At 46.5% G+C, this 12,331-nt stretch overlaps 1 protein-coding gene across 3 annotated transcripts; it reads right to left on the reverse strand.

The window, feature by feature from the left end:
* Positions 1-335: 335 nt before the first annotated feature.
* LOC119323316 (protein TSS-like) lies at positions 336-10,573 on the reverse strand. 3 transcript variants are annotated; one of them, XM_037596935.1, is made up of 24 exons: positions 10,184-10,551; positions 9,924-9,985; positions 9,232-9,324; positions 9,071-9,143; positions 8,716-8,979; positions 8,499-8,563; positions 8,067-8,198; positions 7,943-7,984; positions 7,216-7,749; positions 6,968-7,128; positions 6,297-6,795; positions 5,858-5,920; positions 5,671-5,772; positions 5,227-5,547; positions 5,044-5,136; positions 4,871-4,972; positions 4,668-4,772; positions 4,158-4,291; positions 3,850-4,033; positions 3,608-3,739; positions 3,374-3,486; positions 2,980-3,061; positions 921-2,897; positions 336-822 (listed from the first exon to the last, which is right to left on the reverse strand). In XM_037596935.1, exons 1-23 carry the CDS (start codon positions 10,248-10,250, stop codon positions 948-950), a joined length of 5,373 nt encoding a protein of 1,790 aa, XP_037452832.1. In that variant the 5' UTR covers positions 10,251-10,551; the 3' UTR covers positions 336-822; positions 921-947. The 3 variants fall into 3 exon arrangements, with proteins under 3 accessions (XP_037452832.1, XP_037452831.1, XP_037452833.1); XM_037596934.1 differs by having other exon boundaries at positions 336-2,897; positions 10,184-10,550; XM_037596936.1 differs by lacking the exons at positions 336-822; positions 921-2,897 and having other exon boundaries at positions 2,980-3,053; positions 10,184-10,573.
* Positions 10,574-12,331: the final 1,758 nt, after the last annotated feature.

Genomic DNA, 12,331 nt, shown 5'->3' on the forward strand with positions numbered 1-12,331 from the left:
GGGGACAATCAACTATATGCTAAAGCTTCATTGTCATTGAAGATTCAATATTTAGTGAATTATCCCACCCTTTGCTGTAAGCTTTTTGATGACATTATTCTTCTCAGCATTGATATTTTTGATAGACCCAATGGCACTATCTTTTCCAGCAAGTCGCTGCAGCAGAGACCCATTGGTCTTCTTGATAGACTCAATGATGACATCATTTTCTCTCAGTTGTTGTACAAAAGATAATTGGCCTTTTTCATTGACACAATGCTGATATCCTTTTCCCTTCGGTGCTGAAGCAGAGTGTCATTGGCATGTTTATTCTTCGAATCGATCAAATCGAGTAATAATCACAAAATGGATCGGCGTCTCATGGATTCTTGTACAAGCAAAATTGTCCAAAAAGCAACAACCTGATTACAGGGACACTTGATACAAACTTCCTGCTCAGGGAAGTATCGATTTTCTTTACAACAGTCTAATTTATCAAAATTCAAAAGAAATAACTACATACAAAGATGTCAAGTCGGCAGTGTGTCCAGTTCATCGACAAAGGAAATAAAAACGCCGAGCAAAATGGGGGGAATGATGGCGTGTTTACCACCTCTCTGATCTTCCCAAGCTCCTTTGCAATGACAAAGCAAGCTGAAACAAGGTCACCATGATGACAGTTGGGACATTCGGAAGACCTTTAAAGTTCCATGGCAATGCGAACCCTTGCAATACCATGGCACCGGTGCAGCCGTGCAGGGCGGCAGAAACAAATAGGTACTAGAAACCATCAAATAAATCAGAAAGCAACTACTTCTCTAACGAGAAAACCAGCATCTCCTCCTTTCAGCAAAAACAGCAGCGTGTCAGTTTGCATTAGCATGCTTTTATTGCCCGTAAGGAGGGCTCATCTGTGTATGAATAAAACTTCCTGTAACTACCTGAGAGGCTGAGAAGACCACCTTTTCTCAGCTCGCAACCTGAACGGCCTCGACTTCTCCATCACTGTAATCAGCCCAGGACTTCGGCTTTTCAGTCATGCTTGAATCATCTTGAGCATCTTTTGGGGCTGAAGCATCATCTTGAGCATCTATCGGGGCCGTTGCATCAACTTCAGCACCTCCAGAAACTATAGTTTCATCAGGCTTCACTTCACTGTCCTCACATTCCACATGGTTGTTCTTCTCCTCCGTGTTCTTGCTCTCAGCCTCAGCTTCAACATGAATTCCACTAGATGTATCATTTCCTTCAGGACTAGTCTCACTAGTTTCAGACACTTGTGGGGAAGCAGTCTTGGGTGACTCGACAGTACTATTTGGAGATGATGGAAGACCATCCTGTGATGCTTGAATACCAGCTGGCGATGCCAGAGGTTCATTAGGAGATGATGGATGGCCATCAGGACTCCGAGATTGACCCGGCACAAACTCCGCTGCATGAGGATTCATCACTTTAGGGGATGTGGCTGCCTCTGGAAGAACTTCACCACTCGGCAACACAGGCTTGTTACGAGGCACCCGGTGCCCTGATCTGTTGAACCCTCCGGCTAGACGTGGACCATAAGGGACCCTTGCGGTTGCAGACTGGTGAGGGTGCTTACGGAGAGGAATGGCCAGCATTGGGGGCACATTGGCTGGCGATGGCAATAGTCCTCCGTGTTCTCTGAAACCTGGTACGGCCATTGAACCAAAAGCTGGTACGGTGGCTGGACTGAATGGAGCAGCGGCAGCATTAAGTTTACTGGCTGTCTCTTTCGCACCTTCTACTGGTGAATCATTCTTTTCACTTCCAGATGGTGAAGATTTCTCATTTTCGGCCCCACTAGACAGCTGTTCTTGATTATCCTCTCCTGGACCTCTTTCATCATCATTGGAGGAAGAATCATTTGCCTCAGTCAAAGTTGCTGCTTCTTCATTTGGGACGTCCGCTAGGGCTGCTGATGATTGGTTCTTCTCTGTAGATGTCTCTGCTGAATCTGAGGTCTTCTCAGCTTGATTTGATCCTTCTGAACCATTGGCTTGTTCAGTATCAGAACTGGGAGATTTGTGCTCATCTGTTGCTTTTGATACTTGCAAATTATTATCCTTTGGTGACACTTGTATTGCCCCATTTTTCTCTTCAGAAGGGCGAACATTGCTTTCTTTGGGAGCCTTGGCACTTTCAAGATTTACAGCTGGATCAGTTGTATCCTTTTGCTCTGTATGCACATCATTCAATACTTTGGCAAGAGTTCCTGGTGCAGCTATTGCCACTTCCTTGTATGACAGTGACTTCCTTACTGTTTGACTGACAATTGGTGCTGCAGATGGCATCCCCTTGGCAGCTGCAGGGGTGGTGACTAAGCTTGCTGCCATGGATTTAGGTTTGGGTGAATTCTCCCCACTGTTTGATGTGATAGCGGGATTACCTGCTTTGGAATTGAAGCTCGAACTCTTCGCCAATTTCTTTGCAAGAGGGCTGGAAGCAACAGAAGCTGCAGTCTCATTAGGTGAAACTCGAGGGGAAGAGTTGGATGGAACTCTGCCTTTGTATCTTCCATTCTCACTATTATTGATGGCATTTGTACTGATCTTTGACAGGTTTGGCCTCCTCACACTTGCACCAGTTTTGCGATTCCCCGTGGTACGTCCCTTTGGAACAGCCTCTTGCCACCCCTCCTCAGATATGTTCTCTTCAGTATAATCATCTTGAGGCATGTGGACCACAGTGTTACTTGGTTTTGCCTCTTCCAGTTTCACTTTCACATGCTCAACAACGGTTCCATTCTCTTTGGCTTGAGAGTTTTTCTTCTCAGTTAATTTCTCTTTGACATCAGAGTTTTCCTTCTCGGTTGAGGAACGATCACTGTTAGGTGGAGGGCTCCTTTGATCTTCATCATCGGCTAATTCAGATGGGTTTTGCCCAGTACGACCTTTTATCTACGATACATAATGTAAATGCATGAGGATAACCACAAGAGAGATAAGACAGCATATAGAAAGGTCCTGATGATGAACTTACCTTAGCACGGGCTTGTTTCTTTTGCATTTCCTTAGCCTTGAGCTCATCATCTGGATTGATGTAATCTAGAAGATCTGATACACTGACAAAAGGACAATATAAGATCCATACTGAAGAAGCAGACAGTATTCAAAATTGATTATTCAGTAAATACAGCCACGCATTTAGATTTTTCAGTAGACTCTCTTCCTTTTGCACTGTCTCCAACCGAACAGCTATAAAGGTAAAAGTTTCCATTTTGGATCAGGTCATCACTTCTATTAAACTTTATTGAGAATCCATGTTCACACTCACAATATTGATGTTCACTAGCAAACCGACTCCAAAAAAAAAAAAATCTTTCCCATCTCTTCAATGAAAATATTTAGCTATCACAAGCTATTATGTCGTCTACCTCAGATGGCCTCTGCTTGCTATTGAAGCATCAGGCTTTGGAGTACCATTGCGTGCTGCTTCCTGCTGCTCTAGTGCCTTGGACTCGAAGTATTCCAGCCAGGCAGCAGCATCCTGTGGAAAATATGGGTCATCAAATTTCCTTGTTGCTATGAGAAAGGCAGATCATTGGGAAACAAAAACTGAAGACTAAGTGGAAGAATTCACCATCAGAAGCATTTTTATTTCTGATTACCTGTGTCCGAAGATCTTCTGATCCGAGCTTTGATTGAAGTATTCGTAGAGTGGTCTTTTCATGTTGGACACTCAACGAGTATGCTTCCATTAAAGACAAAGCAATAGCAATAGCATGATAACTAGCAGCCGTCTGTCAATAAAGATGAGCTTTCAGTGTAGCCTTGTAAGTGGGCACTAGTGTATGTGCCAGAGCGCAACATACAGTCACACTGAAACACAAGGGGAGGTTGAGTTGCATACCTGTATGTGATCAACACCAAGCAGCCGTTGGTTACATTTTAGCGCCTCATGCAGGTAACGGAGTGCTACATGGACGTTACCCAACCCTTCTTCCATCATAGCAACATTGATGTAAGTTGCAGCAGTATTAGGGTGAGACGGGCCACATGTCAGGTGCAAAAGATAGAGGGCACGATTCACATACCTGAAATATACAAATCAGAACATAAGGTAGTTAACACAGGAAGAAGAATACACAAATTATAGGTAACTGAGCCAAAAACAAACTACTAAGCATGCAATTTCAATAAATTACAGCGTGCACTTACTTTAGTGCCAATTCTGTATGTTGCAGGCGATAGTAGAAAACGGCAAGATCTCCATAGCTTTTCATAGTATCTGGGTGATCAAGTCCAAGTTCCCTCTCGTTAATATCTAAAGCCTTCTGTTGATAGATAGTTGCCTGGTCCAAGGAGCAACAAGATTTATAAAGCCAGCTCCACAATAGGGGATACTAACAGATAGTTATATGCATTAAAAAGCTAAACGTGTGATAAGTGCATGACAGCTCCAGGTCACTCAGATGAGCAATATTATTGCATTTGTTACACTAAAGAAGCTTACGATCTATGGATTCCACATGATCATCACATTTCAGTGTTGCCAAAATGATTCTGCATTTGTTCCAATTATAATACCCAATTTTTTTTTAGAATCCTAGTGCAATTCCTTGAACTAACAATGTTTGTACATAAGCTAATGCTCATGTAAATTAGACTAGGCAGTGTTACTGAATACTGTGAAAGAGAACTAGCAGCAAGGTCCCAAAATTTTGGTACCTGGTTGAAGTCCCCAGTATGATAAAGCACTACTGCCAAGAGGCTGTATGCTCCTGCAGTCATTCTATGATACGGACCACAAACAGCAACCAGTTTTGCAAGAGCCTGCGCCATCATATACAGTCATGTCCAGATTGTATGAAGTAGTTAGAGTAATGTTTAAGAAATCATAACATATGGATGTAATAGTATGATCAGGATACCTTTGTGCCGTAGTTAACAGCATCCTCAAGTTTTCCTTTGTCCAGGAAGGTCTTGGATGACTCCAACAGGGTGCGACCATCTGCTGACGAGCATGCAACATGCTGCAGATAATAACCATTAATTATTTATGCATTTCTCAGGTATTTGCATTTTTCATAAGTTTAAAATTTACCTTGTAGATGGGAACAATACTGATGATATCAGACTTTCTGAATGCATGTGGTGTATCCATGTCGTAGTCTTTGGTAACTAGCTCAAGTCCTACCTATTGGAATCATGGTTCCAGTAGTGAACAGGAATAATCAGAATAGTTGAACCTAAAAATAACAAGTTACCCTGACATCTAAACTATTACCTTATGGCAGAGGCCACGAAGAATGGCATACTTTCTTAGATCAAGGCTATAGTCGTCTTTCCATGCCAAGCCAAATCTCTTCATTAGAAAGACCTCCAACCACTTCTGCCTGAGATTATGATCCTCTCCGCACTTGCCATCGTTATTTTCTTCTGGAAATGGTCCCAGCAATATATTTAAACACGATGCAACTGATTGAGCCATGTCATTTATATCATCGACAGCTGCAATAACTGCACGAACTATGTGCTTAAATGCTCGAACTACCATCTCGTGTATACACAGTGACTGTATATGCGGGAGCTTATCAGAAAGCTCAACCTGAAACACAGCAAAATAAAAGAGTACTTCAGTTGTGATTTTTATCAGATGTTTTATGTTCTTTTATTTATTCAGATAAAAGAAGATATGTTCTTGAACTTGACCGAACTACATAGTGTGTACCACTTGTCCCAGTGAGCGCATCTGGAGGCCTCTGGTGTGCATGAAATCTGTCAATGTCCTTCCATCAACAGGGGAAAGCTCAAGTGAGCCAAAGTCTGCTACCTGATAACAGGATAAGGTTGACAGTCAAAATAATGTGCCACCCGGAATACGTTATTGTAGCTGCTACATGAGTACAGTATATTACCAATTTTGGCAGGGCAGTATCATCATAATATTTGTATGCCATCTCAATCAATTCATCGGGGGACTGCACAGAAAAAAACATCTGATCGTAAAGCATTCTGTAACGTTAAAGAATGGGAAGAGCATGTTGAGAGACATAAACGCCACCGACAGAGTACCATATCAGTCTGTTTCCTGTAGCAACACAACAATCAACAAATGGGCAAATTCTTCACTAACTGATGAGGGGCTAGGCGTCCTTATAGAAACATAATTTATGAACAAACTAACTACAATGATAGTTGAGTCACAGCAAGGCCACCCATGGACTAATGTAAATTTTCGTTTGGACATCTACTTGGTGTGCTGTTGTTTGGAGAAGTGGGATCTAGTACAAAATTAGTTCATTTCGCCTGAAAACATTTAAGGAAACTCCAATGCCAACATGATGAGGGAAAAACCTTAGCATGAAGTCCAGTCTCAGATTCTTTTAGTCTTTGGAAAGCAGCTTCTGTTAGCGCTTTCTGCAGAATAGCCTCTTTATCCTCCTTTGTGCTGGCAGTGTTGTCTGAATGTGCATCGTTTGTATTTAGCGAAGTACTATCTTTTGTGGATGCACTCTTTCCACTCTTGTCATCTGACTTCTTCTTGATCTCCTTAAGCTGACCAAATTGTTTTCCCAGGCCTTTTACTGTAGGAACATCCTTAGTCTCGTCGCTTTTCTTACCATCGGCCTTCTCAGAAGTTTGATTCTGTAGATGCTGTACCCAGCAAGCACCAAGCTCCCATCTGATTGGTCTTGTTTCTCTTGGAGCCTCAGCTTCAAGATTCTGCATGCTATCTGTAATTATTTTCCGGACAAAATTTGTGGTAGTCTCGTTTTCTTCAGGATCAGAACTCTGCAACCGCTGAACTGCTCCAGGTGACTGAACACATGACTTCTGAAGCAGCATCCTTAAGCTGACAAAGGGAAAAGCGGTCATTGCTGGTTTTATCTAACCAATACAGTGGGAGAAAAATAAAATAGAAAAGGACCAAGTGCACGGGAGCTGAAGTAAATGACTTGAATGGTTTTGGGTGAACTCATGACAAGAAAATAACCGTACATCATGTAAATGTTCCCAGTACTAACCTGTTGACGTTGAGAGCATTGCTACCTCCCTCCGGCTGGTCTTCAATGTGAATGTCCTGCTGCGCTGGAACAACGGTTGTCAGTTGAGCATCCAATGGAACTTGGACAACAGCTGTATATCCACAATGCTTCACAACAACCACACCAAGAGTAGCAGTATCCTGTAAACCAGTTGAAATACTTCTTAGTTAACAGAAAAAATAAATATAAGCATCTTGTAATCGTCTGTATCGAAGAAAAGATCTTACATGTACTGTTGCACTCTCATCAGCAGTGATTCCCTTCAGCAGGTTCCTCTTAGCAAGCTCATCAAAAGATACTCCTGGAGCCTGACTTCCATCTAACTTAACATCTGACTTAGAACTTGCATCTGCTTTGTCTTTTGTTATGGTTATTTTCATATCCCCAATTTGTTGTGTGTGCGGAACTGAACTTGCTGTGCCATTTGTTTTTTCATGTGAACTCTTGTCACCGGGGATCAAATTCTGGATAGCTGCAATAGCTTTAAGGACACCAACATCTACAAACAAGCTATGGAGTAGGAATGCCTTCCTGTCTCGGACTTGCCTCTCCTCAGCTGTTTTACAAGGCATTGCAGCAAGGATGGCAAATTCTTTCACCCACGGTCTATGGTCATGTTTCCCATCTCTTCCCAGGCCACCCCCATTGCCACCCCAAGTTTCATCTTCTGTTGGAAGGGGTGGGAACACTGATGGCGAATCCGCAACAACAGGGGGAACGACCCAAGTGTTTGACCGGAACCCGTATGGAAGATTTCCAAACTGGAAAGAAAGAGAATTAAAGAGCAAACTTCAAACTTCCAAATTGCAGTTGTGAATTCTATTTTAGATGCAAACTAGCATACGCCCCCACTTGCCCAAAAATATTGGTTCAGATTCTGAAAGTGTAACGAGGTTGAAGCACATCTGATTACATTTTGTTTTTGGTTAGAAACCAAGCATTAGTGAATCTCACCTTGTTGTGCTCAACAAAAGCCTTCATAAGAGCCTTGTAAGCCTGCAGATTTGGAACACATTTTCCATATTAATGATCAACCATTGATAAGAAATAAACTAAACAAGCTCAATATTTTACTTACTGCCTCAAATCCACGGTTCGTCTGCTGCAACAACCCAACAAGGGAGTGGTTAATGAGTGCTCGCTTCCCTGACGGATAGAATCCAGCTCGGGATGCCACGATCGTCACTGGCTTCCCGTTACAAACCCTCACCTGAGTACCGGCACCCAAACTCGAGCGAAGTCAGCGAACGGTTTTTTTTTTCAAGAACATAGAAGGTAGCGAACTATAACTGCAACTGATACTATACAGCTACACTGAAAACCTCGGCACCATTAGACATTACAGTGATACTGACAACACTGAATTACTCATGGCTACAATTTTCATATGACGAGCTAAGTCTACTGGTACATTCAATACAATTGACATAGGAGTAGACAGTAGCTATTATTAGTTGTCACTGTTCTACATTATCATCGAATCAGTAACAATATTCAGTAGGAACCTTACATCGATCTGGAAGAAGTCCTCCTCTCTCTTGTCATCGACGAACGGGCGCGTCGACCTTCTGATGTCTGCAATGGATCACAATCATATTATTGGAAAACCCTACCAGAATTTCCTCTCCAAATGCAACTCGAACCTACTTACTCATTTACGTATGTACCAAATGTGCTAGAAAAATACAGAGAGAAGAAGAAAAAAAATGACTAGCACTGGCACTTACACTGGATCGGCGGCGAGAGGTGGGAGAAGGAGAAGAAGTCGTAGAACTCCCCCAGCTTGGGCGGCGGGTACATGGGCTCCTCGCCGCCGCCGCCGCCGCCGGCGACCACGGCGCCGGGCGAGCCTGGCTTGGCGGCCTCGGCGGCCGCATCGGTGGCGGGCGCGGGCTTCTGCTCGGGCTTCTTGACCCCGAACGCGGTAGTGCAGGCGACGACGTCGAGCAGCCGGCGCACGTGCGCGACGGCGAGCTCCTCCGTGTACTTCTCTGCGGCGCCATTGCGAGACACGGAGCGTGTCAGCGCGCGGTTTTGCGGTTTGGCCCTCGACTTACGCGCTATTCGCGGGTTCGTCCTTACCTTCGACGATGCTGAGGTGGCAGGGCTTCAGGGAGGCGATTTCCACCGTGTCCTTGAGCTGGGGCCCGCGGACCTGCATTTGTGCCCACGTAACAAGTACAGCATGTCAGCTGACACGAACCTTGAAGCAGTTTTCAGCCGCTTGGGGCTGTGACGTGTACCTCGTGGGAGAGGGAGAAGCTGGTGATGTGGCAGGTGTCCACGTGGACGGCCAGGAGCTTCCGCACGTCGAGGATCCTGTCCGTCGATATGCCCTGAAAGTTCAAGAAGGTGCATATGCATTGGTTGCTCATCAGTTGCTGTTACAGTACTCATTTCTCTTTAGCTTATTACTCCGTGGTCAATCTTTTTAAAACCGAGGGAAAAATTTGTCTCGTCAATCGATTAAGCAGGAGAGAGTTGCTCGGTTAATTTTAGTGAACTGGGTCAAAAACTAAGCAAAATATTTCGGAAGCCACTTGGGCCTCTACCCTCTTGCTCCAATTGTACGGTGTTTCACCCGGCATGCATGGCACGGATGTTGTTTTATGGACCATTTTGTTTCGAAATTTAGGAGTCCCTTTTTACAGAGAATTTGGCACAGTTTGTGCCCCGGATTCAAATCTTTCGTGGTTTTTATCGTGTGGACGTGTAAATACGAGCGTGAATTCTAAGCACGCGAGCTCGTTGTGCATAGCAGAAGAAGGACAAACGGCAGGAATGCACGACCGCAGGCGCAAGAGGAAGATAAGAAAATGCCAAAGGTGTGTATATCGCGTGGGCCGTAACTGATGGAGCTCTCCCCACGTAAAACCTCGTGGGGAAGGAAGAAGATAAGCTTAGCCAGGCGGGGCGGGGCGGTCGGTCTTCTCACCTTGAGCGTGAGGTGGGTGTAGTCTGGCGCCTCCACGGTCACGTCCAGCACCGTCGGCAGAACTGCATCATCAGTTCGCACCATTCATTAAGTCACAAACAAGAGCGAGTAATAAACTGCTAACCACACGAATTCGGAACAGATTGAGATTCGGCAGAATTTCATCATCTCTTATGAACTCGGAGTTCATTCAGCAAAGGTTTCTGAACTTGCATGGAAATCCTGGGAGGTAGGAGAAATGAGTTGGAAGCAGGTGGTACCTTTCTCCTCCTTTTTCTTCTTGTCGCCCTTGGCCTTGGGCTTGGCCTTCCCCGCCTTGGGCGCCATGCCGCCCGGCCGGCCCTCGCAACGCTAGCTTGCTGCTGCTGCTTCCACAAACCTCGCTCGCTCGCTGGCAAATTCTATCCCGAATTCGCAACGGAATGAGAATCTCAAGGCACGGCTGGGGCTACCGTGCTCTGGGCATTGCGGAGCTGCTGCTGCTGCGAGGTGGTGAAGGGGAGGAGAGGAGATAGCGAGGGAGCGAGCGAGCGAGAGAGGTGCGCTAGAGAGAGGATAAGGTGATATATAGCCGTGCCTAGATGCTGCTACGAGCTAGCTAGCTGAGCTGAGCTGAGCTGAGCTGAACAGCTTCCACTGGCTCTGTGAACCTGAAGATGAAGGCGCGGGCAGAGTGGGAAGAGGACAAGAGCGCAGCAAAGGCAGCGAGCGAGTGAATATGAATAGTGGATAGAATGTTGAATGTATTGCTTGGAATAGTGGATGCAAAAATGTTGTGGTTACAGAGAGCTAGCAGGGGAGGCTGGGCACGAGTCTTCTGTCGGCCAAATGGTGAAGTTTTTATGCGTGTGCAAGTGATTGCTGGCATTAGCAACGAGCTCATGTGTTGTATCCTGGCGAGAACTTTTGCAGTACCAAGAAATTGGTCTTCTTTTTTGTTGGAAAAAAGGGACAAAGGGTATGGTGTTTCGTATGTGATGACATCTACTGTATTTATCTCTGGTTCTTCTGGAGTATCTTTTGTTAACCTGAAAAAAGAAACACATGGCGCATATTTATCCACTTGCAGGTTTTCCATTCACGGCGCCTGGAGAGGCTCTAGAACGCGGGTGAGAGTTCTTTTACCGCCATCCGTGTACGAATAACGTAAGCCACGAAAATGTTGGCTTCAAGAACTACTAGTGATGTCTTCTTCTCCTTCTTGCTTGGATGAAAAGAACTATAGTAGTGTTATCAAAACTTGTATCGGGCTAAATACACGGCGAGAGAGCACAGTAAATAATTCGTCATGGATTCATCCGGCGTATGTGACTTGAACCGTACAGGTTTACCGAAAAAGGGTTTCCTCCCGCTTTGTATTACAAAGTAACAACATCGATACAACCCACGATAGGTGCTGGGGCGGAAGCAGCACAGACACGCCCAAAAGAAAAAAAGAGAAAACACAAAAGGAAAAAAATGCCGACAACGGCGGATCAACAAAAACGAAGATGACTCGCCACCGCTGCGCCCGCCGGAGAGTTCCACCACGCTCCTAGCACCATGAAACGCCGCATACCAAGTAACACCTTCAAGAAGGAACGCGACGACAACGACGCTGCTACCGGACATGGCCTAGGGTTTCCCCCGGTACGCGAAGGGCCGTGGGAGGAAGGGGGATATCCGACGCCCTTCAGGAAGGCACGGCGATGCCCACGGGCGTCACCGCGTCGGTGCCGAACAAGACAAGGATTTCTCCCAACCTCCTACCAACCACGACCCCAGACGATCCATCGCGCTCCACCATACTTGCCGTCCACCAATATGCGCCACCACGGACACGCAGTCACCATCGCCGTCTCACCGTGACAAGCGAAGCGAGACCGGCGGGATCGAGAGGAACCAGCCGAAAACGAGGAGCAGCAGGGTCAGCGGCCACGTGGGAGGGGACAACCTCCACCACCCTCGGCGGTGACCGACCGGACGTAGTTCAGGAGCAAACCAGGCACCCCTGCCCGGCCGAGCCCGAAGCGGGCTCGTGAAGCTCCCGTCGCTGCGCTGCAGTACACGCGCCACCGTCTCCGCCACCCCCAGCCCAAGCCACACCTCCGTCCGCCGGAGATGACGCCGGAAAGCACACGCCAGGCCCACCCAGACCCAGATGGGGCCCAAAAGGGCCCAGATCTGGGCCGGAAGGGCGCCGCCGCCAGCCACCGCGCCGCCCCGCAGCCAAGCAGCCACGCCACCGCCACCATGCCACCCGGAGCTGCGCCGCCTGCGAAGACGAGCCGCCACCGGATCCGAAGCCGACCTGGGTGCACCGCCGCCGGCGCCAACGCCCGAGCTACAGCGCCGCACGGGGAGGAAGAGAACAGGGCCGCCGCCGCCGGCATCACGCTAGCCAGGCCCGGTGGCCTACGCCGGCGGCG

The sequence above is a fragment of the Triticum dicoccoides genome, chromosome 6B, assembly GCF_002162155.2.
Source record: "Triticum dicoccoides isolate Atlit2015 ecotype Zavitan chromosome 6B, WEW_v2.0, whole genome shotgun sequence".
In the NCBI taxonomy this organism is placed as follows: Eukaryota; Viridiplantae; Streptophyta; class Magnoliopsida; order Poales; family Poaceae; genus Triticum; species Triticum dicoccoides.